Genomic DNA, 26,424 nt, shown 5'->3' with positions numbered 1-26,424 from the left:
GTTCATTTTCATTAGAGATCTTTTCTTTCTCTACTGGCTATCCTAGTAATCAAGGACATCTTGGATAAATCTTTTATCCAACCTTAGATGACCACAAGCTGAATCCTTCAAAAGCAAAATCTTTTCTACAATTCCCTCAAGCCTAGATGAAAGCCAGGGTCTTTTTCTAATATTCAGAATATATCTTTCTCTAATATTTCCCAATAGCATTTCTTGCCTTGCTCTATCATGAAAAATTGTTGCCATAGCTTTATATACGTGCTTAATAGATTGCAGACATCAGGTAAATTTTGAAGAAACTCAAGAAACAAGGCAAATAATTCTTTGCTTCTGCTCATTCAATCTAATATGGAAAACAATTCAGATTCTAAAAAATAAAACTTTTAAACTGGCTCTTCTTTTGGGGTCATTAAGTAGAGGAAATAAGGGTGAATGCATAGTTTGTAAATTCTGAGATATTTTGATTTAACCTTGATGTTTCAGAAACTGGGAAAAACCCCTCACAAATATATCATCTCAACTCAGCTACATGCAGAATTTGGCAGGTGCAACAGCTGAAACATAACCTTCTTCTAAAAAGAGCTTTTGCTCTTTTCTTATTATTTTAATGAACAGGATACCAAATGTCGTAAATGAAATATATTAGAGGAAATCTGAATAGGCCAGAAAACATTGAAAAATATCTGTTGTGTCACAGCCCTTCATGAATGAAAACAGATGGCACAGATAAAATAATGTTGTTTTTAATTCAGACTCTGTGGTATTTCAAGATTGTTCAAGTGCCAGGATTAAGTCAGGCTGAAAATGGCATCTCTCTGAAATTTGCTGGTGAGTTTTAATTTTTTAGGCGTTTACAAACCATATGGTTTATCAAACAACATCAGTCTCTAACACAAAAAAAGGTGGCAGGTGGAGAAAAAACATGGCCATTAGGTATGGATGTGGTAACAATAAAGAAAATGATGTAAATAATATATAGCATGAAGCACAGTGAGCAGTCCACAGAGTCTCAAAGCTATTTCTTCTACCAACATTGAATTTCTGAGGTGAAATACTTAAACTTCAGTTGGTCTTAGCTTTAATACTAACACTTAGCTTTAATTCAAATTGGAATAAAAACTGTTACGAGTTCAATACCATTTTACAATGAAATTTCCATTTGTTAAAAAAAAATGTTGATCATACAACCACATTTAAGAAAAAAAAAACCCAATTTAATGTGTTCTCTTGGAGTGTGTGTTATTTTTAATGGGGGAAACACCCTTTGAAATTCACTTATTCCACCACTAGAAAGGTTTATACGTAGTAATTATGCAATTATTGTTAAATGCTGCACTACTGCTGTCATCATTACAGAATATGGCTGGATCAAAATCAATTTCAAATATATCAAGAGTCGAAAATTCTTAAATTTTTTTTAGTGTTTACTTATTTTTGAGAGAGAGAGAGAGAGAGAAACAGACAGACAGAATGTGAGCAGGGGAGGGGCAGGGAGAGAGGGGCAGGGAGAGAGGGAGGGACAGACAGAGGGAGTGTGAGCAGGCTCCAGGCTCTGAACTACCAGCACAGAGCCGGCTGTGGGGCTTGAACTCTGGAACCTTGAGATCATGACCTGAGCCAAAGTCAAATGCTTAACTGACTGAGCCCCCCAGGTGTCCTGAAAAATTTTAAACATTTAAATAATCAAGCCATAAAAAACTATAAGAAAAAATAATTTAATATTTATGAAATTGATGGATGGGAAAGAAATTTTAAAACTTAAAAATGACAAATGAAATAAAAAGAAAGATCAATTGATTTGTTTATATAAAACTATTGCACATTAAAAAACAAAATTAGGGGCGCCTGGGTGGCGCAGTCGGTTAAGCGTCCGACTTCAGCCAGGTCACGATCTCGCGGTCCGTGAGTTCGAGCCCCGCGTCAGGCTCTGGGCTGGTGGCTCAGAGCCTGGAGCCTGTTTCCGATTCTGTGTCTCCCTCTCTCTCTGCCCCTCCCCCGTTCATGCTCTGTCTCTCTCTGTCCCAAAAATAAATAAACGTTAAAAAAAAAAAAATTAAAAAAATAAATAAATAAATAAATAAAAAAAAAAAATTAAAAAGCAAAATAAAACAATTGAGAGAAAATATTTCACACATGGCTGGCAAGAAGATGGGAAGAGTACCGAATCTGTTACAAGTCATTAGAAAGCAAAATGGTAGTCAAACAACACATTCTACTGGCAAAGTTCTGTGGAAATAGACACATGCATTATTGATGGGTGTACAAGGTAATATCCCTAGGCATTACAATTTGGCAATATCCATCAAAATTACAGATTCAATTACTCTTTGTTCCATCAATCCAACTTCTGGGATTTGTCCTACAGATATAACTGTTCCTGAATGAAAAGACAGATGCACGAGATTATTCACTGCAGTAGTATTGTTTGTATTTGCAAAGAATTGGGACATAAACCAATATCCATCAATAGGAGACTATTGAAATATGCTGTGCTGTGTCCATATAGTGGAACCCTCCCAAAAAAGAATAAGGAACCTTTCTATGCACTTATCTGAAAGAACTCTCTGATTATCCTTTGGTTAGAAGAGCAAGAATGCTATCTTTTGTGTAAGAAAGAGACAATTATACATGGTTAATCATTCTTCACTTCTCTGATTAAATTTAGTTTCCCACATTATCTACAAAGATGCTTTTTGTAACATCATTTGTAATAGCAAAACACTAGAAATCTTCTGTAAGTCATATAATAGCTGAATGGAAAGGCAAATTATGATCCACACAACAAAATATTATTTAGTTATGAAAACAACAGAGTGAATTTGGAATAACATAAAAATGCTTCAGCAAAAATGCTAAGTAAAAAACTCATATACAATATGAACTTAAAGAGAAGTCATGAGATTATCTAAATGTTCAATAGATATCTCAATATCCATGAGATATTTTCAGTGATAATACAATATTTAGTTTAGTCAGATTGCTTTCCAAACATCTATTACAAATATCTGTAGTAAACACCGCTACAAGAGGAAGGCTGATAAATGGGTGTGGTGAGAGAGATTCTTCAGGAACAAGGGACATTGCTATGTTAAGGCAGGAAGGGTGAGAGATAATTTATGGCGAGCAGCCAGTTGGAATCATGAAGACTCTGTTCTTAGGGAAATGAGAAGTAGGAGACAAGTACAAAAGGGGGGGGCACTAAAAGAACATCAAGTTAGCACTTTGAAAAGTTGCTTATGGTAAGTGATACTTTTCCCTAATCTCCAAGCTACATGATTGCCCTTCATATTTTGTCAAGTCTTCCCCATCAACACTATCTCTTCTAGTCTCTGGGGAGGAGGAAAATATAGGAAAAGGCCAGGCAACAAACTAGTTTCACCATATTTCATGTGGTATATACTACCAGAAGAGGCTTGATTTTGAGATCCTTTATGCCCCAAGGCATGGGTATGTGTGTGAGTTAGCAAAACATGTTGTCCAAATTAGAAAGATGTAAAGATTATAGTATTATAACTAATTTACAAGAAGGGAATCCTATTTATAAGAAAACATGTGATTATTGGGGGTGTAAAACAAAGGAAAAGGATACTTTTATTTATTTATTTATTTATTTATTTATTTATTTTTACATTTTTTTAACGTTTATTTACTTTTGAGACAGAGAGAGACAGACCATGAACGGGGGAGGGTCAGAGAGAGAGAGGGAGGCACAGAATCTGAAACAGGCACCAGGCTCTGAGCTGTCAGCACAGAGCCCGACGCGGGGCTCGAACTCACGAGCTGTGAGATCATGACCTGAGCCAAAGTCGGACGCTTAACCAACTGAGCCACCCAGGTGCCCCAGGATAGATACTTTTAAATATCTTTATAAAAGTACCAAGATTCTATAATAGATGACATAATGGAATAACAAAAATGTATAAGAGATAGTATGATAAAGTGAAAATAGTCTAAGATTAAAGATTTGGATCCAAAATTCCAGCTCCACTGGTAAACTTGTAAGTCTGTGGAGGATATGTGAAACTGATTCATTCATTCATTCATTCATTCATTCATTCATTCATTCATGTATTTAATTATTACTCAGTAAAGTGGTACCATAACTAAGGCACCCAACTAAATGTTGAGGATATAGCAGGATATGTGATTGTTATGGAAGATAAAAGATTTTACTAACAACAGAGTGAGAGAGTACTCTAGGAGTAAAGAGTACATACATCTAATCTGGGAGCGTTAAAGGAAGGCTTCCTGAATTAAGTAATGGTAAGTTCAGACCTGAATCTGATCCTAAATAGGAGTTAGGGAGCTAAAGTTAGGGAGTGGGAGGAGTAGTCTAGATAGGAGTAATAGCACAAGCAAAGGCCCACAATTCAGTATTGTATAGTAGTGGATCTACAAACTTTTTTTTAAATGTTTATTTATTTTTGACAGAGAGAGAGACAGAGCATGAGCGGGGGAGGGGCAGAGAGAGAGGGAGACACACAATCTGAAGCAGGCTCCAGGCTCTGAGCTGTCAGCACAGAGACCGACAGGGGGCTCGAACCCACAGACTGCGAGATCATGACCTGAGCCGAAGTCGGATGGTCAACCGACTGAGCCACCCAGGTGCCCCTAGTAGTGTACCTACAGATGGACTGAAGAGATTATATAATTGTTAATTATGCAGGCTGCAGTTATAAATGAGTCATTAAAGAAGTATAGCATCAAGGTAAAGTAAAATGGGATAAGAATCAGAAGGGAAAGTAGAATTATTTATTAATTCAAAATATCCCTGGGTACCTACTATGTGCCAGGCACTATCCTAGGCACTTGGGATGTATCAATGAACAAAGCAAATAAAAGTCCCTGCTCTGAGGAAGCTTATACTCTAATACAGGATGAGAGGGGCGCCTGGGTGGCTTGGTGGGTTAAGCATCCGACTTCGGCTCAGGTCATGATCTCACGGTCCATGAGTTCGAGCCCCGCGTCGGGCTCTGTGCTGATAGCTCAGAGCCTGGAGCCTGTTTCAGATTCTGTGTCTCCCTCTCTCTCTGCCCCTCCCTTGTTCATGCTCTGTCTCTCTCTATCTCAAAAATAAATAAACGTTAAAGATTAAAAAAAAAAATCTAATACAGGATGAGAGATAATAGTAAACATAAAACAAAATGATATAGTTCATTAGCAGAAGATAAGTGCTATGTTTAAGGTAGATTGGAATATAGGCAGGTGAGGGATATTTTAAATAGAGTAATTAAGGACTGCCTCAGTGAGGAGGTGGTGATTGGACAAAGCCTTGAGAGATGAGGGAGTGAGCCTTGCAAATATTAAGAGGAAGCACATTCCAGGCAGACAGAAGAGTCAGTACAAAAGCCCCAAGAAGGAATGTGCCTGGTACATTCCAAAACAGCAAGGAAGTTGGTGTGGCCGACCAAATAAGCAAAGGAGAAAGTAGTAGGAAATAGGACAGAAAAGCAATGAGGGATGGAGACAGACCTTGTGGGATTTTGTAGGCCAGTCTGAGAATTTAGGGGAGTGTTGCTTGTTCACTTTTTCCTGCTCCTATGTATTTAGATCAAGAACAAGAAGTAAGAGAGGAGGTTTGGAAAGATGGCAGAGTAGGAGGCCCCTCATCCCATGTCTAAAACTAGATATGAATCACATCCAAGTGCATAGACCAGACAGCTATTTGAAGACTGGAAGAACAAACTGACAACTAAATACAGAAAAGAAGCCACATCAAAGAGGTTAGGAAGAATAGAAAAGGTGGTTGGGAGGTGCCTGAAGGAAGGAGGGAGCTGTGGGTGCAAAGAGGGGAAAGCATCAGGGAGCCCACAAGGGGAAAAACAAATCCTATAACGTCTGGGCTTGAAAACCAGAGGGGCTGCATTCCATGAGTTTGTATAACCAGTGGGACCTGGAGCCTGGAGCCTGGAGCTTTAAAAATCAGCTGAGTCAGCACTGAGCAATCAGGGATGGGAGTGATAGCTGGGCCTCCACCCTTAAAGAGACAACAGCCCACAGAGAGGCAACATAGAAGTGACAGTTTACCTAATGGGAGGAAGATCTGCTTATACTGATTCAGAGTGTACTGGGGGATTTCTCTGGGTACAAAAGAACTAGTAAGCGCCATTTTCCTCTCCCATCCCCCCAGCATAAACACAGAGCTACAGACACCTGCTACCTAACCTGCTAGCAGTGCACCCCACAGACAAGTTCTCCTAAAGACTTGCACACCCCAAGCCTGTTGTCTTCAGCCCTGGGCTCAGTGCAAGTTTTGTTAATGCCTCCACATTTCAGAGGATCCAGCCTAGGACTAGTGGCTTAGCGCAAATTTTGCTAACACCAATGTCCTGCCCCCAAGCCCTTCTGTAATATGCCCCCTCAGAACGAGCCTTCCTAGGTCTCACTAACATCACAGAGAGCAAGCACAGCCCACAACAGGCAGAGAGTCATGACTGAAAGGAAAAACAACTTGGACACAGTAGCAGAATGCAAGCTACACACACAGGAGACTCCCCGGAAGTGCCAGGTTCTTGTGAACAGGGGCCACTGCACTGCAGGGAACTATAGGACCTTTTCTTCATAAAGCCACTACTTTCACAGCCAAAGAAATAGCTGACTTTCCTCACACACAGAAGCAGATACAGAGAGGTTCACAAAATGAGGAGACAGACAAATATGTCCTAAATGAAAGAACAGGATAACAGCAGGAGATCTAAATGAAACAGAAATAAGTAATGATATAAACAATTTAAAATCATGATCACAGGGTGCCTGGGTGGCTCAGTCATTAAGCACCTGACTTTGGCTCAGGTCATGATCTCATAGTTATGAGTTTGAGTCCCACATTGGGTGAACTTGAGCCCCGCACTGGGTGAGCTCGAGCCCCACATTGGGTGAGCTCGAGCCCCACTTCAGATGAGTATGAGCCCTGCTTTGGGTGAGCCCTGCTTTGGGTAAGCCCTGCTTTGGGTGAGCCCTGCTTCTCTCCCTCTCTGCTCCTCCTGGGACTCTCTCTCTCTCTCTCTCTGCCCCTTGCTCACTTGTACCCTCTCTCTCTCAAAAAAATAAATAAATAAAAATAAAAATAAATAAAGTAATGATCATGAAGATATTCACTGGACTTCAGAAAAGGGCAGATGACATCAGTGACACCCTTGACCAAGAGATAAAAACTAACATATCAGAGATGAAAAACTCAAAAAATGAAATTAAAAATACAATAGATGAAGTAAATAGTAGGCTACAGGAAGGAGAGAAATGTATCAGTGACCTGCAGGGTAGAGTCATGGAAAGCAATCAAGCTGAACAGGTGAGAAACAAACAAATACTGCATAATGAGAATATACTTAGGAGAACTCAGTGACACCATCGAGCATAATAACATTCACAATATAGGGATCCCAGAAGTAGAAAGGAGAGAAAGGGGGGCAGAAAATGTATTAGCTAAAAACTTCCCAAATCTGGGAAGGGAAACACAGATCTAGATTCAAGAGGCACAGGAATCCCCAACAAATTCAACCCAAGGAGGTCCACACCAAGACACAGTAATTAAAATGGCAAAAAAGAAAAAAAGAAAAAAGAAAAAAAAATAGTGATAAAGAGAAAACAAGAGAGTTACATAAAAAGGAAACCTTAATAGGCTATCCGTTGATTTCTTAGCAGAAACCTTGCAGGCCAAAAGGAAGTGGCATGATGTATTCAAAATATTGAAAGGGAAAAATCTGCAGCCAAGAATACTCTATCCAGCAAGGCTACCATTCAGAATAGAAGGAGAGGTAGTTTCCCAGACAAACAAAAGTTAAAAGAATTCATGACCGCTAAACCAGTCCTATAAGAAGTGTTAAGGGGGACTCTGAGTGGAAAACAAAAACCATAAGCAAGAGTTAAAAAATAGGAAGCACGAAAGCAAAAAATAAAAAAATAAAAAATAAATAAAAATATATATACATATATATATATGTCTAAAAATCACTCAAGAGAAACACAAAATAAAAGGATTTAAAATATGATACCAAATATCTGAAACATGGAAGGGAGAGGAATAAAGAATGAATTCAAATTAAGTGACCATCAGCTTAATATAGACTTCTATATGCAGAAGATGTTATATATAAACCAAATGGTAACCACAATTCAAAAAACAGTAATAGATACACAAAAAAATATATAGTGTAAGCAATCCAGGTAAATCACTAAAGAAAACCAACAAACCATGAGAGAAAGAGAAGATCAGAGAAAAACTTCAACCACAAAACAAGTAACAAAATAGCAATAATATATACCCATAATTATTTGAATGTAAATGGACTAAACACTCCAATAAAAAGACATAGGGTAACAGAGTGGATAAAGAAACAAGACCCATTTATGTGCTGTCTAGAAGAGACTTGTTTCAGATGTAAAGATAACTGCACATTGAAAGTGAGGGGCTAGAGAAACATTTATCATGCAAATGGAGGTCAAAAGAAAGCTAGAGTAGCAATACTTATATGAGACAAAATAGAGTTTAAAACAAAGTCTGTAAAAAGAGGTAAAGAAGGACAGTATACTAAAGTATACAAAGTATACGAAGAAGGACAATACTAAAGGGGACAATCCAACAAGAATATACAATTGTAAATATATATGCTCCCAACATGGAACACCCAAATAGATAAAAGTGTTAATAACACAAAGGAACTAATTGACAGTAATACAGTAACAGTAGGGGATTGTAACAACCTGACTTACATCAATGGACAGATCATCCGAACAGAAAATAAACAAGGAAGTAGTGGCTCTGAATGACACACTGGACCAGATGGACATTCCATCCTTAAACAGCAGAATACACATTCTTTTCAAGTGTACGTGAACATTCTCCAGAACAGATAACATTTAGGCCACAAAACAAACCTGAACAAATTAAAAAATATCATAGTCATACCATGCGTCTTTCTGGACCACAACGCTATGAAACTAAAAGTCAACCCCAAGAAAAAATCTGGAAAGACCACAAATACATGGAGGTTAAATAACATGCTACTAAACAATGAATGTGGCAGCCAATAAATCAAAGAAGAAATCAAAAAGGACACGGAAACGAAGAAAAATGAAAACACAAGAGTACAAAACCTTTGGGATGCAGCAAAAAGAGGTAAATTAATAGCAATATAGGCCTACCTGAAGAAGAAAAATCTCAAGTGAACAACCTAACCTTAACACCTAGAGGAGCTAGAAAAAGAACAAACAAAACCTAAAACCAGCAAAAGGAAGGAAATAATAAATATTAGAGCAGAAATATATGATATAGAAACTAAAAAACAGAACAGATGAATGAAACCAGGAGCTAATTCTTTCAAAAGATCAACAAAATTGATAAACGTCTACTAGACTCATTAAAAAAAGAAAGAGAAGATGGGGCACCTGGATGGCTCAGTCGGTTAAACATCCGACTTTGGCTCAGGTCATGATTTCATGGTCCATGAGTTCGAGCCCTGCATTGGGCCCTATACTGACAGCTCAGAGCCTGGAGCCTGCTTTGGATTCTGTGTCTCCCTCTCTCTCTCTGTCCCTACCCTGCTCGTGCTCTGTCTCTCTCTGTCTCAAAGAGAAATAAACATTAAAAATATTAAAAAAAAAAAAAAAAGAAAAGAAAAAGTTCTCAAAATCACAAATGGAAGAGGAGAAATAACAAGAAACATCACAGAAATACAAACAACTATAAGAGAATATTATGAAAAATTATATGCAAACAAATTGGACAACCTAGAAGAAATGGACAAATTCTTAGAAACATATAACCAACCAAAACTGAGGCAGGAAGAAACAGAAAACTTGAACAGACTGATTACCAGCAACGAGACTGAATCAGTCAAACAAAGCCCAATACCAGATGGCTTCAGAGGCAAATTCTTCCAAACAGTTAAAGAAGAGTTAATACCTATTCTACACAAACTATTCCAAAAAAAAGAAGAAGGAAAACTTCCAAATTCATTTTATGAGGCCAATATCACCCTGAAACCAAAGCCAAATAAAGATACCACACACACACACACACACAAAAAGAGAACTACAGGTCAATATCTCTGATAAATATAGATGCAAAAATCCTCAAGAAAATACTAGCAAACCAAATTCAACAACAGGTTAAAAAAAATCATTCACCATAATCAAGTGGGATTTATTCCCAGGATGCAAGGGTGGTTCAATATTCACAAAAAAATTGTGATACATCACATCAATAAGAGAAAGGATAAAAACCATATGATCATTTCAATAGATGCAGGAAAAGCATTTGACAAAAGTACAACATACATTCAAACAAAGTAGGTTTAGAGGGAACATATTTCAACATAATAAAGGTCATATATAAAAATCCCACAGCAAACACCATGCTCAATGTGGAAAAACCTAGAGCTTTCCCCCTAAGGTCAGGAAAAAGACAAGGATGTCCATCCTTATCACTTTTATTCAGCATATTACTGGAAGTGCTAGCCATAGCAGTCAGACAACAAAAAGAAATAAAAGGCATCCAAATTGGTAAGGAAGAAGTAAAACTTTCACTATTTGCAGATGACATGATATTACACATAGAAAATCCTTACAGCCTCCACCAAAACTGATAAATTAATTCAGTAAAGTTGCAGGATACAAAATTGATATGCAGAAGTCTGTTGCATTTCTATACACTAATAATGAAGTAGCAGAAAGAGAAATTAAGAAAACAATCCCATTTACAATTGCACCAAAAATAATAAGATACCTAGGAATAAACCTAACCAAAGAGGTAAAAGATCTGTACTCTGAAAACTATAGAATATTTATGAGAGAAATTGAAGAGGACACAAAGAAATGGAATAATATTGCATGTGCACGGATTGAAGAACAAATATTGTTAAAATGTCTATACTACTCAAAGCAATCTACACATTCAATGCAATCCCTATCAAAATACCACCAGCATTTTTCACAGAACTCGAAAAAACAATCCTAAAATTTGTACAGAACTACAAAAGACCCTGAATAGCCAAAGCAATCTTGAAAAGAAAAAGCTAGAGGCATCACAATTCCAGATTTCAAGCTATATTACAAAGCTGCAGTCATCAAGACAGTACGGTACTGGCACAAAAACAGATACATAGATCAATGGAACAGACTAGAAAACCCCAAAATGGACCCACAACTATATGGTCAACTAATCTTCAACAAAGCAGGAAGAATATCCAATGGAAAAAAGACAGTCTCTTCAACAAATGGTGTTGGGAAAGCTTGACAGCTATATGCAGAAGAATGAAACTGGACTACTTTCTTATACCATACACAAAAAGAAATTCAGAATGGATGAAAGACCTAAAATGTGAGACCTCAAACTATCAAAATCCTAGAAGAGAACACAGGCAGTAACTTCTTTGACTTTGGCCATACCAACTTCTTTCTAGATGTCTTCTGAGGCAAGGAAAACAAAAAGCAAATATGAACTATTGGGACTACTTCAAACTAAAAAGCTTTTACACAGTGAAGGAAACAATCAACAAAACTAAAAGGCAACCTATAGAACGGGAGAAGATATTTGCAAATGACATATCTGATAAAGGGTTAATATCCAAAATCTATAAAAAATTAATAAAACTCAACACCCAGGCACCTGGGTGGCTCAGTTGGCTGAGGATCCAACTCTTGATCTCAGCTAAGGTCTTGGTCTTAGGGTCATGAGTTCAAGCTCCATGTTGGGCTGTGTGCTGGGTACAGAGCCTACTTAAAAAACAAAACAAGAAACCTCACACCCAAAAAACAAATAATCCAGTTAAAAATGGGCAGAAAACTTGAACAGAAATTTCTTCAAAGTAGACATACTGATGGCCAACAGACACATGAAAAAATGTTTGTCATCACTTACCATCAGGGAAAAGCAAATGAAAACTACAATGAGATATCACCTCATAACTGTCAATGACTAAAAACACCACAAAAAACAACAGGTGCTGGTGAGGATGTGAAGAAAAAGGAACCCTCTTGCACTGTTGATGGGAATGCAAACTGATGGAGTTGCTATGGAAAATAGTATGGATGTTCTCAAAAAGTTAAAAATAGAACTATCATACAGTCCAGCAACTGCACTTCTGGTTATTTACCCAAAGAATACAAAATCACTAATTCAAAGGGATACATGTACCTATGTGTTTATAGCGGCATTATTTAAAAAAAATTTTTTTTCTTAATGTTTTTATTTATTTTTGAGACAGAGAGAGACAGAGCATGAGCAGGGAAGGGGCAGAGAGAGAGACACACACACACAGAATTGGAAGCAGGCTCCAGGCTCTGAGCCATCAGTACAGAGCCCGATGCGGGGCTTGAACTCACAGACTGTGAGATCATGACCTGAGCCGAAGTCGGACGCTCAACCGACTGAGCCACCCAGGTGCCCCAATATAGCGGCATTATTTATAATAGCCAAGATATGAAAGCAGCCCAAGTGTCCACTGATTGATGAATGGATAAAGAAGTCCTATATATGTATACAGTGGAATATTATTCAGCCATAAAAAAGAATGAAAGCTTGCATTTGCAACAACATGGATGGAGCTAGAGAGTATAATAGTAAGTGAAATAAATCACTTGGAAAAAGACAAATACCATATGATTTCACTCAAATGTGGCATTTAAGAAATGAAACAAATGAGGGGCATCTGGGTGGCTCAGTTGGTTAAGCATCCAACTCTTGATCTTGGCTCAGGTCATGATCTCATAGTTTGTGAGTTTGAACCCCATGTGGGGTTCTGTACTGACAATGTGGAGCCTGCTTGGGATTCCGTCTCCATCTCTCTCTACCCCTCTCTGGCTCATACACTCACTTTCTCAAATAAATAAACTTTAAATAATAATAATATGGGGCACCTGGGTGGCTCAGTTGTTGAGTGTCTGACTTCGGCTCAGGTCATGATCTCGCGGTTCGTGAGTTCAAGCCCTGTGTCGGGCTCTGTGCTGACAGCTCAGAGCCTGGAGCCTGCTTCAGATTCTGTGTCCCCCTTTCTCTCTGCCCCACCCCTGCTTGTGCTCTGTCTCTCTCTTTCAAAAATGAATAAACATAAAAAAATTTTTGAAAAAATATAATAATTAAAAAAATGAGCAAAGAGAAAAAAAAAGAGAGGGAGAGGCAAATCAAGAAACGGAATCTTATGTTTGTGGGAATGCAAACTGGTGCAGCCACTCTGGAAAACAGTATGGAGGTTTCTCAAAAAATTAAAAACAGAATTACCCTGGGGCACCTGGTTGACTCAATAGGTTAAGTGACTGATTTTGGCTCGGGTCATGATCTTGTGGTTTGTGGGTTCGAGCCCTGCATTGGGCTCTGTGCTAACAGCTCAGAGCATGGAGCCTGCTTAGAATTCTGTGTCTCCCTCTTTCTTTGCCCTTCCCCACTCATGCTCTGTCTCTCCCTCTCTCTCAAAAATAAACATTAAGAAAATAAATTAAACAAATAAAAAATAAAAGTATAATTACCCTATGACCCAGCAATTACACTACTAGGAATTTATCCAACAGGAATTAGATACATGAGTACTGATTTGAAGGGGCACATGAACCCCAATGTTTATAGCAGTGCTATCAACAACAGCCAAATTATGGAAAGTGCCCAAATGTCCATCAACTGATGAATTCATTAAGAAGATGTGGTATATACTTACAAAGGAATACTACTCAGCGATGAAAAAGAATGAAATCTTGCCATTTGCAACAACATGGATGGAACTGGAGGGTATTACACTGAGTGAAACACGTCAGAGAAAGATAGGTATCATATGATTTCACTCATGTGTGGAATTTGAAAAACTTAACAGATGATCGTAGGGGAAGAGAAGGAAAAATAAGATAAAAACAGAGAAGGAGGCAAATCATAAGAGATTCTTTTTTTTTTTTTTAAACGTGTGTTAAGTGTTTAACACATTTGTATGGTACTTTTTTTTTTCCAATGTTTATTTATTTTTTTTGGGACAGAGAGAGACAGAGCATGAATGGGGGAGGGGCAGAGAGAGAGGGAGACACAGAATCGGAAACAGGCTCCAGGCTCCGAGCCATCAGCCCAGAGCCTGACGCGGGGCTCGAACTCACGGACCACGAGATCGTGACCTGGCTGAAGTCGGACGCTTAACCGACTGCACCACCCAGGCGCCCCAAGAGATTCTTAAATACAGAGAACTGAGAGGTGATGGGAGTAAGGGGGTGTGAAAAATGGGTGATGGGCATTAAGGAGGGCACTTGTTGGGATGAGCACTGGGTGTTATACGTAAGTGATGAATCATTGGATTCTACTCCTAAAGCCAAGACTACACTGTATGTTAACTAAGTTGAGAATAAAAAAAAAAAAAAAAAGAAAGAAACAGAATCTTAATTATAGAGAACAAAGTGATGGTTACTAGAGGGGAGATGGGAGGGTTGGGTCAAATAGGTGATGGGGATTAAGGATTGCAATTGTTATAAGCATCAGGTGATATATGGAATTGATGAATCACTATACTGTACACCTGAAACTAATATAACACTATGTTAACTTCACTGGAAAAAATTTAAAAAATAAAACAACAAAATGCACCATACATTTTTGGAAGAAATCACACGAAATAGAATGGATATGAACGTTTATGTTCATGAGGGCAAAAACCTGCAGTAGTAACACAAATAGCAAGTTCACCTGCCTGTGAAGTATATTTCTATTCTCATGGAAAACAGATGACAAAATTACAAAACTGAAGAAGTGATCAAAGGGTATGCAACTAGGGGCATATGGGAACATGCGGTTCAAGGGGCAAAAAGTTTCAGTTATGCAAGAGAAGTCAATTCTGGACATCCAAGGTACAATCATGTAACTATAGTTAACAATATTATATTGTATACTTGAAATTTGCTAAGAGGGGAGATCTTAAGTTTTTTACCCATCACCCCCAAAAAAGTAACTACGTGAGATGATGGACAATGTTAATTTCCTTGATTGGGGTCAATATTTTACAATGTATACATGTATCAAATTATCAACTTGTCCACCTTAAATATAAACAATTTTTAATTGTCAACTATATCTAAAGTTGGAGGAAAAGGATGTGTAGCTGAAAAATTCTGGAAAAATAGTACTATTGAGATGTGTCAGGCAGTTTATTAATACATTTTCTTTTTTTAATGCTTATTTCATTGTAGAGAGAGAGAGAGAGAGAAAGAACGTGCAGGGGATGGGCAGAGAGAGAGAGAGGGAGACAGAGGATCTAAAGCAGTCTCTATGAGAACAGCAGAGAGCCCAACACGGGACTGGAACTCAGGAACTGTGAGATCATAATCTGAGCTGAAGTCGGACACTTAACCGACTGAACCATCCAGGAGCCCTAAAATATTTTCTTGAGGATTTTTCTTTAAGTTTTGGTGTTTGTTGGCCTCTTAAGTTTTATAGCTTGTTGTGATATATTTCTCATCAAAAACTATTTTTTTTAATGTTTATTTTTGAGAGAGAGCACAAGCAGGGGAGGGGCAGAGAGAAGGGGACAGAGGATCTGAAGCAAGCTCTGTGCAAACAGCAGAGAGCCGATTCTGAGCTCAAACTCATGAACAGCGAGATCATGATCTGAGCCAAGGTTAGATGCTTGCACAAATGAGCCATCCAGGCACCCCGCATCTCTCATTTTAAATAAATATTTATATTTGTACAAAAACAAAACAAAAAAACAACAAGAGGTAAGAGGAGGAGAAAAACCAGATAGTCTAGACAGGCAGGATAACATTAAGTGCAGTGTCTGTCAGCAAGAAACTAATGATCAGTCGTGGTAAGAAGAGATGCCTCTTTCTGAGTAAGTGTGCTAGAGCCTGCTCAGGAGAGCTTATAATTAATGCTCCCCTCTTAGCAACCTTGCCTTCAGTGACTTCACACTGATACCTTAAAATTGGCCAGGGTGGGAGTATTTACACATTGGAAAATGACAAACACCACAAATCCAGGCACTGTGTGCGTGCGTGTGTGTGTGTGTGCGCGCGCATCCGCGAGCTGGTTTAGCTGCATGCAAATGACTTTCTAAAAGAGTGGTGGATTACAAGGAGAAACTGGCAGTCCTCTCAGATTTATACTGTGGGAAGATGAAGGAAGATGAAGGAAGATGAAGGCCCAGTGACTTAGAGCCTCTTTTCTGTGAATTAACAAGAGACTTTGATCAACTGCTTGCAGAAAAATTGACATTCCTCTAAAAGGACTTCTGCAGGTGGAGACTGAGCCTACCTAGTCTTGCAGGAGAAAGGAAATAAAGGGAATTATTAATGCAAATGTAAGGAAAGTCAAGCTCAAATAGACCCCCAAGGGCTTAATCTGCATGCATTTCTTCTCTCATTTTCATTTGTTTGTTAGCATGGGAAAAACAATGTCCCCAGACGAAAGGATTTTGAAGGTTTGTATGCTGGTCTTTGAAGAAAAAGGTTACAAGAAGGCAAGAGAGTTTAAAGACATGGGGAAAGACTTAACTCTGGCATCAAGGACAAAGAAGAAATATAGCACAGCTAAGAATACTTTAATAGTTTAAGTAAAATATTAAATGATGTGGCATAAAAATATTAAGTTCTATAAATGCCTAGTTGTTACTCAGAATTTAGTCTGCAATAATTCAGTCTTCAAAAAGATAACTTTCTGAGGTAAAGTCATTTTTCTTTTCTAGACAAAATAACTTTTACAAGTTATTTCTCTAGATGCTACCTATGAGCACTCATTAGCTGCCTTGACTCTCAGGGTGAATTCTTTCAGTTTGGCGATTGGTTCCTCAGCTGCAGACACATTCTTGTTCCCTTCATCTAAGTGGAAACTTTGAAAGTTATGTAGTTTTTGAAACAAGATGGAATTCTTTCAAGTTTGTATTTTAGGACACTTAAGAACTTGGATTTGACTTCCAGGATGGTTATACAAAAAGTAAAAGATCAAGTGCTCACAAGGTTAAATTTCAGGAAAGCCCTCTTGGATGCAAGACAAAGGCGGGGTGTAAAACGAAAACAAAAGTAGCTTGAGTTAAAGAGGTCATTTGATTTTAGTCTTCACTCAAGACTGCTCCTCTCTGCCCACTGAAACAGGTTGGTTTTTTCTTTTTCTCATTCTAACTTGGATAAGATTGTTTTTTAAAGCCCAAAGACTTTGTATATTTACCTATGTAGAGGGAGTCTTGATGCATAAAAGTCTGAACGTTTATATGTGCAAAAAAGAGCTATTTAAAAGCAGCTATACACTTTAATCTTAAAACTTAAATCTGAAAATAGCAGGATGAAAATATTTTATTTCTGGTATTATTTTAATACCATTACTTGCCTATACAGTTTTGTTAATGAGAAAATAAGTTTTGCTCTACCTTTTTTTTCTACTTTGTTTTATAAATGCTATCTTTTTTTTTGTTCTGGTAATAATTATAAAGACATCTAAAATGTATTCCTATATATCTGCCAAAGGATCATGTCTGCAAATAATTTCCAGTCCTTGTTTTACTTACTCATATTTTTAATAAGATTCTTATTTAAAAATATATTTCCTTAATGTCTTGTATTATTTGGGCATGTTATTCCTTATCACCAGGTTCAAGATTTGTGATGAATGAGAAAGAAAGTACAAAGTGCATACTGTGTTAATAATTAACACATAAGAAAATGATGATCAGAATGGTCTTCCAGATTGTAACTTTTCAAATAACCTTAAGGATAAAAATAGTCATTTTAGATTGTTAGCACCTGGTTTTTACATAACGAAAGAAGTTCTTCTATGTGGCATATTTCCTTGGGGGGGCCTTCTTTGCTTTACTATCCAAAAAGGGTTAGTAAGAATAAGAACATTCTTTTGAAAATGTACAAGTTGGCACACTGTTTTAAAAATAGTAGTTTCATTAATGATTCCATAAGAATGTTAGAGATTCTTCCAAGTACAAAAGCAATCAAAGGGAAACAGAACGGGTAAGGAAGGAGCAAAACAAAACTCAGCACTAAAATAAAAACACCGAAAGTAATTTTTATATACTTTTAAAAACTTGTGAATTCTGTGCAAGTTTATCTTACTTCTATAGGGTGTTAATAACCAATATAGTAAAATAACTAGTGATGAGACAAGAAGATTCCTGGCACATCATCTATCCATTCTACAGTAATAGCTTTATACCTCTGCTGGTAAAACCTTTAGTTTAACAAATATTTACTGAGCACCTAGTGTGTGCCAGGCACTCTCCAAGGTATTAATTAGAAACATAAACCCAATAAGTCACACTTTTAGGGAACTTAAGCACAGAGGGAAAAGGTAGTCTAGGAAACCCATCTTTTCCATAGGATGGGGTCCATTCTCTAAGAGTGAATGTAGGTATGTATGTAGATATAGCTATTGGATCAGGAAAGTCTTCTGGCAAGGCGAGATCCAGGTTAACTGAGGAGGAAGGAAGTGGCCCTTTAAGGGAAGAGCAGGAAAGAGTCTATCAGATAAAGGAACAGAATGAGTAATGATGAAGATATGTGCTGCAGCATGTGTATGCCAGCAAAATGCTTCAAATGAGTACTATTACTGTCTACAGCGTAAGGCACATAGTAGAGAAATGTAGCAGGAACCATGGGTAGGACCACATTAGGGAGGGAGGCTTGGGCATAATGCTAAGGAGCTTGGATTCTATCTTTCAGGTGAAGAAATGTGTCTTTTAGGGGAGAGCTAAGCAGGAGAGTGACAGATTGACATTTTAGAGATAGAGCTCTGGTGGCAATAAGAAAAAAATTTTTTTAATTTATTATTCAGAGAAAATGCGTGTGCACATAAGCAGGGGAGGGGTAGAGAAAAAGGGGGGTAGAGAGAGAGAATCCCAAGCAGACTCTGCCTGTCAGTGCGCAGCCTGACACGGCTTGAACTCACGAACGGTAGTATCATAACCTGAGCTGAAATCAAGAGTTGGATGCTTAACTGACGGAGCCAGCCAGGCACCCCAGAAAAATATTTTATTTTTTTGATGTTTAATTTTTTTTAACAATGTTCTGTCTTTTTTACTGTTTATTTATTTTTGAGAGAGAGAGACACACACAGACACAAAGTGTGAGCGGGGGAGGGGCAGAGAGAGAGGGAGACACAGAATCCAAAGCAGACTCCGAAGCATCTCTGTGCTGACAGCTCAGAGCCCAAGGTGGGGCTCAAACCCATGAATGGTGAGATCATGACCTGAGCCGAAGTCGGACACTCAACTGACTGAGCCACCTGGCTCCCTGAAAATAATTTTATTTTAGATGAACAATTTAATTTACTGACAATATACTGCATAAGAATCACAAAGTTGTATATGTAAAAAATAATAACATTGTTATTCCTTTTGCTGAAATCTAATTTTTCATATGTTAAAAACTACTTTGTGGGTAGCTGACTACCAACTGACTGGCTCAGTTAGTAGAGGATGTGACTCTTGATCTTGGGGTTGTGGGTTCAAGCCCCATATTGGGTGGAGAGATTACTTAAAAAAGGTAAAACCTTAAAAAAAAAAACCCAACTATTTTTACATAAAAGTCATTACTTTCATTTAGGGTTTAATGACTAAGAAAATTCCTCAGGGTATTAATTTTATCTTTCATGTTTAAATCCTAGCTTTTACACACAGACTTGTAAAACCAAAGGATGAAAAAATAACCTTGGGGATATATTCCTAAGTGGTTTCCATTAAAAGGTTTCAAATTTCAAAGAGTGGCAGATTCAGTCTCACCTATGTTATGGCAACAATCTATTCTCTAGTTTTTGTTGTTGTTTTTAATATTTATTCATTTTTGAGAGAGAGAGAGAGAGAGAGAGAGAGAGAGAGAGAGTGTGTGTGTGTATGCCTAAGTGGGGAGGGACAGAGAGAATCGCAAGCAGGTTCCACAATCAGCATGGAGCCTGACTCCTGTGCCTGTGAGATCGTAACTTGAGCTGAAATCAAGAGTCGGATGCTAACTGATAGAGCCACCCAGGTGCCCCAATAATCTATTCTTTTTTTTTTTTTAATTTTTTTTTTTAACGTTTATTTATTTTTTGAGACAGAGAGAGACAGAGCATGAACGGGGGAGGGGCAGAGAGAGAGGGAGACACAGAATCGGAAACAGGCTCCAGGCTCTGAGTCATCAGCCCAGAGCCCGACGCGGGGCTCGAACTCACGGACGGCGAGATCGTGACCTGGCTGAAGTCGGACGCTTAACCGACTGCGCCACCCAGGCGCCCCACCCAATAATCTATTCTTGAGTAAAAGAACAAATACATGCTAGATCAAAAATTGTTTCCTTTTAAACAATATTAAAATGAATATTCTGTATTCCTTTTGACATTTAGATTGGAGCCATGGCTTTGGAACACAACCAGTCAACAGATTACTATTATGAGGAAAATGAAGTGAATGGCACTCATGACTATAGTCAGTATGAAGTGATCTGTATAAAAGAAGAAGTCAGAAAATTTGCAAAAGTCTTCCTGCCTGCCTTCTTCACAATAGCTTTCATCATTGGAATTGCAGGCAATTCCATAGTAGTGGCGATTTATGCCTATTACAAGAAACAGAGAACCAAAACAGATGTGTACATCCTGAATTTGGCAGTGGCAGATTTACTCCTTCTATTTACTCTGCCTTTTTGGGCAGTTAATGCAGTTCATGGGTGGGTTTTAGGGAGAATCATGTGCAAAGTCACTTCAGCCTTGTACACTGTCAATTTCGTCTCTGGAATGCAGTTTCTGGCTTGTATCAGTGTAGACAGATATTGGGCAGTAACGAAAGCCCCAAGTCAATCAGGAGTGGGGAAACCATGCTGGCTTATCTGTTTCTTTGTCTGGATGGTTGCCATCTTGCTGAGTATACCACAGCTGGTTTTTTATACAGTAAATCACAAGGCTAGGTGCATTCCCATCTTTCCATATCACCTAGGAACATCAGTGAAAGCATCAATTCAAATGTTGGAAATCTGCATTGGATTTGTAATACCTTTTCTTATTATGGGAGTATGCTACTTTGTCACAGCAAGGACACTCATCAGGATGCCCAACATTAAAAAATCTCGACCCCTCAAAGTTCTGCTCACGGTGGTTATAGTTTTCATTGTCACTCAGCTGCCTTATAACATTGTCAGGTTCTGCCAAGTCATAGACATCATCTACTCCCTGATCACTGACTGTGACATGAGCAAACGCATGGATGTTGCCATCCAAATCACAGAGAGCATCGCACTCTTTCACAGCTGCCTCAACCCAGTCCTGTACGTTTTTATGGGAGCATCGTTTAAAAACTACATCATGAAAGTTGCCAAGAAATATGGGTCCTGGAGAAGACAAAGACAAAACGTGGACGAGATTCCTTTTGACTCAGAAGATCCTACAGAGCCAACCAGTACTTTTAGCATTTAAATGTAAAACTGTCTCTTGCTCCGATTCACATGAATGATGCTTCTCCCCAGAGAGAACATCTGCTTTATTCTGAAACTTAAATGTTAAACACTGTGGTGCCAACTTATAACAATCAAAAGGTGGGGGAGGATGGGAGAATGTAGCAGCCAGGAAGAAGAGGAAATGAAATCACAAGTGCACAAAACATGAACTTAACATTAACAATATAGGAAAATAGTATTAACAGATATTAATAATGAAAACACCATGCTATAAATTAGGCCATCTGAAACAGATTAATACAGAGGCTTATATAAAGGAGTATTTATAATTATTTTAAATGATTTAAATTTTAATATAAGAATGACTTCACTGCATAATTTCAGTACTTGAATAACTATACAGCAAAATTTAATCCTTTTTTCCCATTTCGTAGTTTGTGATTTTGTAAGACCCCAGACAGAATAACAATTTAACAATAAAAAAATACATAAAAAGCTTTAATGGCCCTTTTAATACATCCCTGGTAAATTTTTTTTCTTTTTTTTTTCTTTTTCTTTTTATCCCTGCTAAATTTCTGAACACATAATTTGCTTCCATGATGTCAACTTTCTTTAATAATAACTTGGTTATCTTATTAGATTTACATGTATACTCTAGAAGAAATCTTTAGATAATCATATTTACCCAGGTTCCAATTTTATGACTTCCTAAAGGGCTCATCCATTTATGTGAGTCTATTACCGAGGGTTAAGAATACATTTTCTCATGTATAGATTCTTATTTTTTTGCTTAACCACTTGTATTTTTTTTTTTTTTCAACGTTTATTTATTTTTGGGACAGAGAGAGACAGAGCATGAACGGGGGAGGGGCAGAGAGAGAGGGAGACACAGAATCGGAAACAGGCTCCAGGCTCTGAGCCATCAGCCCAGAGCCTGACGCGGGGCTCGAACTCCCGGACCGCGAGATCGTGACCTGGCTGAAGTCGGACGCTTAACCGACTGCGCCACCCAGGCGCCCCAAACCACTTGTATTTTTAAGCAATGAAGAAACGTGACACAATAAATGATTTCTAATAACATGTACATCTTATCTCTTTAAATACAATTATTTATAAATTATATTTCATTTAATATATCCCTATTAAAATTTAATTTTGATAGAAATTACCATGATCACAAATAGTGTGCGCGGATATGAATTTTCTCTCATAAACCTTAAAAAATTGTGAATTGTAAAACTGAAAAAAAGACATGTTTTCTGCTCTTAAATATCACCTAATCAAGATATGTTATTTTTAAATTACTTTTCTTTTTCGCAAATATTTCTAAATTTCAATATGCTTTTAAAGGCAGAATTTAAGGAACTATGATCACAAAACTAATAACTATGTATCACGTTATTCTAGCACAGCACCTGGCACAAAGGATGGATCTGAATACTCACCACTGCTCCACCATTTCTTGCCATTAATTACATAGCTATCTCCGTCTTGTTGGATGCTACATTCAATATTTGTGGCATCACTTGAAGCTACATCGGGCTCTATAAATAAGCAAAGGTTGAATTTATGGGCAGGCAGACATCATCTACTTACAAAAGAGACTTTGAATAAGGAAATGTGAACTCTTTGAGGATAGAGGCATGTTCCTTCCCTTCCCCCCATCCCACCCTGGACCTCCCATAACCTACACATAGCAGGTATTCAAAAAGTGTACACTGGAAGAATGAATTTCGAACACTGGGATCAGCAATCTGAATTGTGTTCTTGGCTCCCTCACTGGTACATGATTTGAGATAACTCATGGAATCCGTTCTCCAAACATCAAAACTAGATTAAAATGTCCTTTATTTCCCACAGTGGAAATATACTAAATACTTACAATTCAGATTTCCTTATAATTTACTATTTTCGACAATTTCTAACTATGCCTTGAGAATTCCATCTCATCAGTTTATTCTGCATGCTCAACACAATGTCTTCAGAAAGTTTTTCATGGGACACCCTTACACAACTGCTTTATTATATGGCATTTCAGAATGTAAAGGCTAGCCCTCAATCATAGTAATGTGCACTTGTTAATATCCTGCTTTTTTAAATGGGTCCTTCAGATATTTTGTGTATTCTATTTCTAAAACTAGAGACCCAGTTCCTTTAGACGGAGCGGTGTACTTGCTCTGTAACCTCCAATTAGTGCTTTGTAGAAAACACATCATACTATAGGTGTTCAATAAATGCCTCTTACTGATTTTAAATGAAAATTAGTTTTGCTATTATAAACATATGCAATATTATAGAAGAGTTTAAAATCTGGCCAGAATTATGGCCAGATGACATATAGTTTAATTCTAAACTCAACTATAGAATGACTTTTTCCTTTGAAGAATTCGTTATTGCTGTTTCCTATGTACAAATGGTACCAAACCCTTTTTCATTAACATGCCCCTAATTTTACTTCCCTAATGAACATAATTTGAACAATGTGACTAGCATTGGTGAATGTTCTATTTTTCTAGGTTTATGGCAGGGTTAAATATTTTGTATCAACATAAAATTATCACAAATATGAGTATTTCATCATAAGGGCAAAAAAGATATTAAATATCCAGAGATAACAATTTTTGAAATGCTAGTCAAAAGATTATGAAGTTAGGTTTACTCTGCGCTAAATGGCTAAAGTAGACAGCCAGAAAACATCAGCTGTGGTATCCTCCCAAATGGGAGGGCAATTTTATTCTGCACATTTAAAAATCCCAAAATTTGAAACTGCACTCAAAACAATCATATTTACATTTCTAGCCATGGGTGAATTTGCCTGAAACACAGAGGCACCTCCCTCCTTTCTTTAGCTCATCCATAATAGCTCCAGGATAACTCTCTGCACAAGGGAAGAACCGTGATTTGCTTTTACCCGTCATACAGAAGCAGGACGTAATGTTTCCTTGAAGAAGAGGCTCAAGCCACTGCTGCTTCTGCTTTTCACTTCCATATAGGTGGAGCACCTCCATGTTCCCTGTGTCTATACATAAGAAAAAACATTTCTTTTACATTTAAAAATTTATCAATATGAAATCCAAACTTATCTTGACAATATACACATGTACCTTTTAAGTATTTGCTAACAAAAATATTTTGAAACATGAAATGTAAATATAATTTATAATGAAGATATTCCATAAATAGTTATTATAAGTATATGGCATTTGGTGCACATTTATTCAACTTGTGAATTACACACACTTGTCTGCTTCATCTCAATAAAGCATGGCTCTAATGAAGGCTGACTCAATTAGGACTAAGGGAAACAATTTACTGGCTTAATCTTTCCTGGCTCTCTCGCAAATATGCTCTGCTAGGGGTGATGGCTCCTGGAAAACAATTATCGTTACATGTTCTATTGAGAATCCAGCACTGAGACTCCTGTTCCTCAAGCATACACTGTGCTTTCTAACTTTCATACATTTGCTTGTGCCAAGCCTTCTCTCAAGTACAAATCTACCCATCATTCCTAAGTAAATTCCTGCTTCTGAGCCACTTGCATTGTGAAGAATCTCTGATTACCCAGTCAGAAATATCTCCTTCCTCTGAACTCACAGAGTAATTGTCTCTACCTCTACCAATGCTCTTACTTCTATGTGCCCCCTACCATCTAGAAAAGTACCAGGTCGAATCTCGAGAATGCTAAACACAGAATCCCTGATAGAAAGTGACGGCAGATAACTTCAAAGACCCTTTCCAACACATCAGAGGGTGTTGTTCAGTGACTGATACACTAGTATCATTCTCATATAAGAAAAAGAATACTTCATGTCTGCTATGGAGCAAAATGCTCTAGAGGCTTTCCTCTGATATTCACTCCTATCAAACTTCAAAAAATGTTACCTGAAACCCTTCCTTTGAAAACTGATTCCTCTGATTCCTCAAAATTTTGAGGAAGCATTTTTCTTTTTTTTTTTAATTTTTTTTTTCAACGTTTATTTATTGTTGAGACAGAGAGAGACAGAGCATGAACGGGGGAGGGGCAGAGAGAGAGGGAGACACAGAATCGGAAACAGGCTCCAGGCTCTGAGCCATCAGCCCAGAGCCTGACGCGGGGCTCGAACTCACGGACCGCGAGATCGTGACCTGGCTGAAGTCGGACGCTTAACCGACTGCGCCACCCAGGCGCCCCCATGTTAAGTCTCTTAAAATATGTGTGCACTCTGGTTAGACACTACTAACAGAGCCAAAGTTATACTAAAATGCACAAAATTCGTATAGATGAACAAATTCTTAAAATTTGTTAAAGCTTAAAAGCTCTTTGAATGAGGGAAAAAATGAGTCCTCAGTTATAATTAATGAAACTCATCATTTTCTTTGCTTATTTTAAATTGTTTCTTGTTATAGTTCAAATGAAGTAAATACTGAATTAGATCTTTCCAAAAATTATCAGTTTATTCTGAGAAGCTGGCAAAACAAAGTTATATTTTACAGGATGGGAAAAAGCCTAGATAAATTATTTCTACAAAAAAATCACCAGCCCCAAAATCAGCCCAAAGGCCCCCAAATTTTCTAGTAAGAGCTTTAGAATTAAAAATTGCTATTTTCAGGGGCACCTGGGGTGCTCAGTCGGTTAATCATCCAACTCTTGATTTCGGCTCAGGTCATGATCTCATAGTTTGTGAGTTCAAGCTCCATGTGGGGCTCTGCACTGATGGCACAGAGCCTGCTTGGGATTCTCTCTCTTTCCCTCTCTCTGCACCTCCCGTGCTGGTGCTCTTTCTATCTCAAAATAAATCAATAAACATTTCTAAAAAATTCCTATTTTCAATATCCCAATATATAATACTGTATGACTTAATGAAGGGCAAAAAAATAAAAGACAAATTGGAAAGCTACATATGGTTCCCATAAGGTTTTAGAACTATTTGAGAAGCTTGAGTAGAAATTCATCTTTTATACTTAAGAAAACTCCCAAAGTATTTAATTGACATCAGTTACATTCCCTTCTTCATCTGCTCTGGAAATGCTCCGAAACCCAATCCCCAAGGGCTTCATGAAGATAGCTCCACCACAAAGGGTAAACGCCTAGTGTTCTACTTACAGTTTTACACATCTTTG

General features: G+C 37.7%; 2 protein-coding genes across 2 annotated transcripts in view; one reads left to right on the top strand and one right to left on the bottom strand.

Annotated features, from left to right (window-relative positions):
- The window catches only part of ACAD11 (acyl-CoA dehydrogenase family member 11), a 94,098-nt gene that overhangs the window by 24,140 nt on the left and 43,534 nt on the right, over nt 1–26,424 (bottom strand). The window contains exons 12-13 of the mRNA XM_045503622.1: nt 24,236–24,343; nt 22,770–22,868 (exon numbers count right to left, since the gene is read on the bottom strand). Of these exons, the coding sequence (XP_045359578.1) occupies nt 22,770–22,868; nt 24,236–24,343 (207 nt within the window). The remainder of the gene's footprint in view (nt 1–22,769; nt 22,869–24,235; nt 24,344–26,424) is intronic.
- On the top strand, nt 14,228–21,821 carry ACKR4 (atypical chemokine receptor 4). Its single transcript, XM_045503628.1, has 2 exons — nt 14,228–17,052; nt 20,282–21,821. The coding sequence occupies exon 2, from the start codon at nt 20,291–20,293 to the stop codon at nt 21,341–21,343; it is 1,053 nt and encodes a 350-aa protein (XP_045359584.1). The 5' UTR covers nt 14,228–17,052; nt 20,282–20,290; the 3' UTR covers nt 21,344–21,821.

Source organism: Leopardus geoffroyi, chromosome C2 (genome assembly GCF_018350155.1).
Source record: "Leopardus geoffroyi isolate Oge1 chromosome C2, O.geoffroyi_Oge1_pat1.0, whole genome shotgun sequence".
In the NCBI taxonomy this organism is placed as follows: Eukaryota; Metazoa; Chordata; class Mammalia; order Carnivora; family Felidae; genus Leopardus; species Leopardus geoffroyi.
This window is presented reverse-complemented; position numbering and strand designations above follow the sequence as displayed.

Excerpts from the sequence above, each read along its gene's own strand:
- ACKR4 (XM_045503628.1), top strand. The coding sequence starts at position 20,291 with ATGGCTTTGGAACACAACCAGTCAACAGATTACTATTATGAGGAAAAT.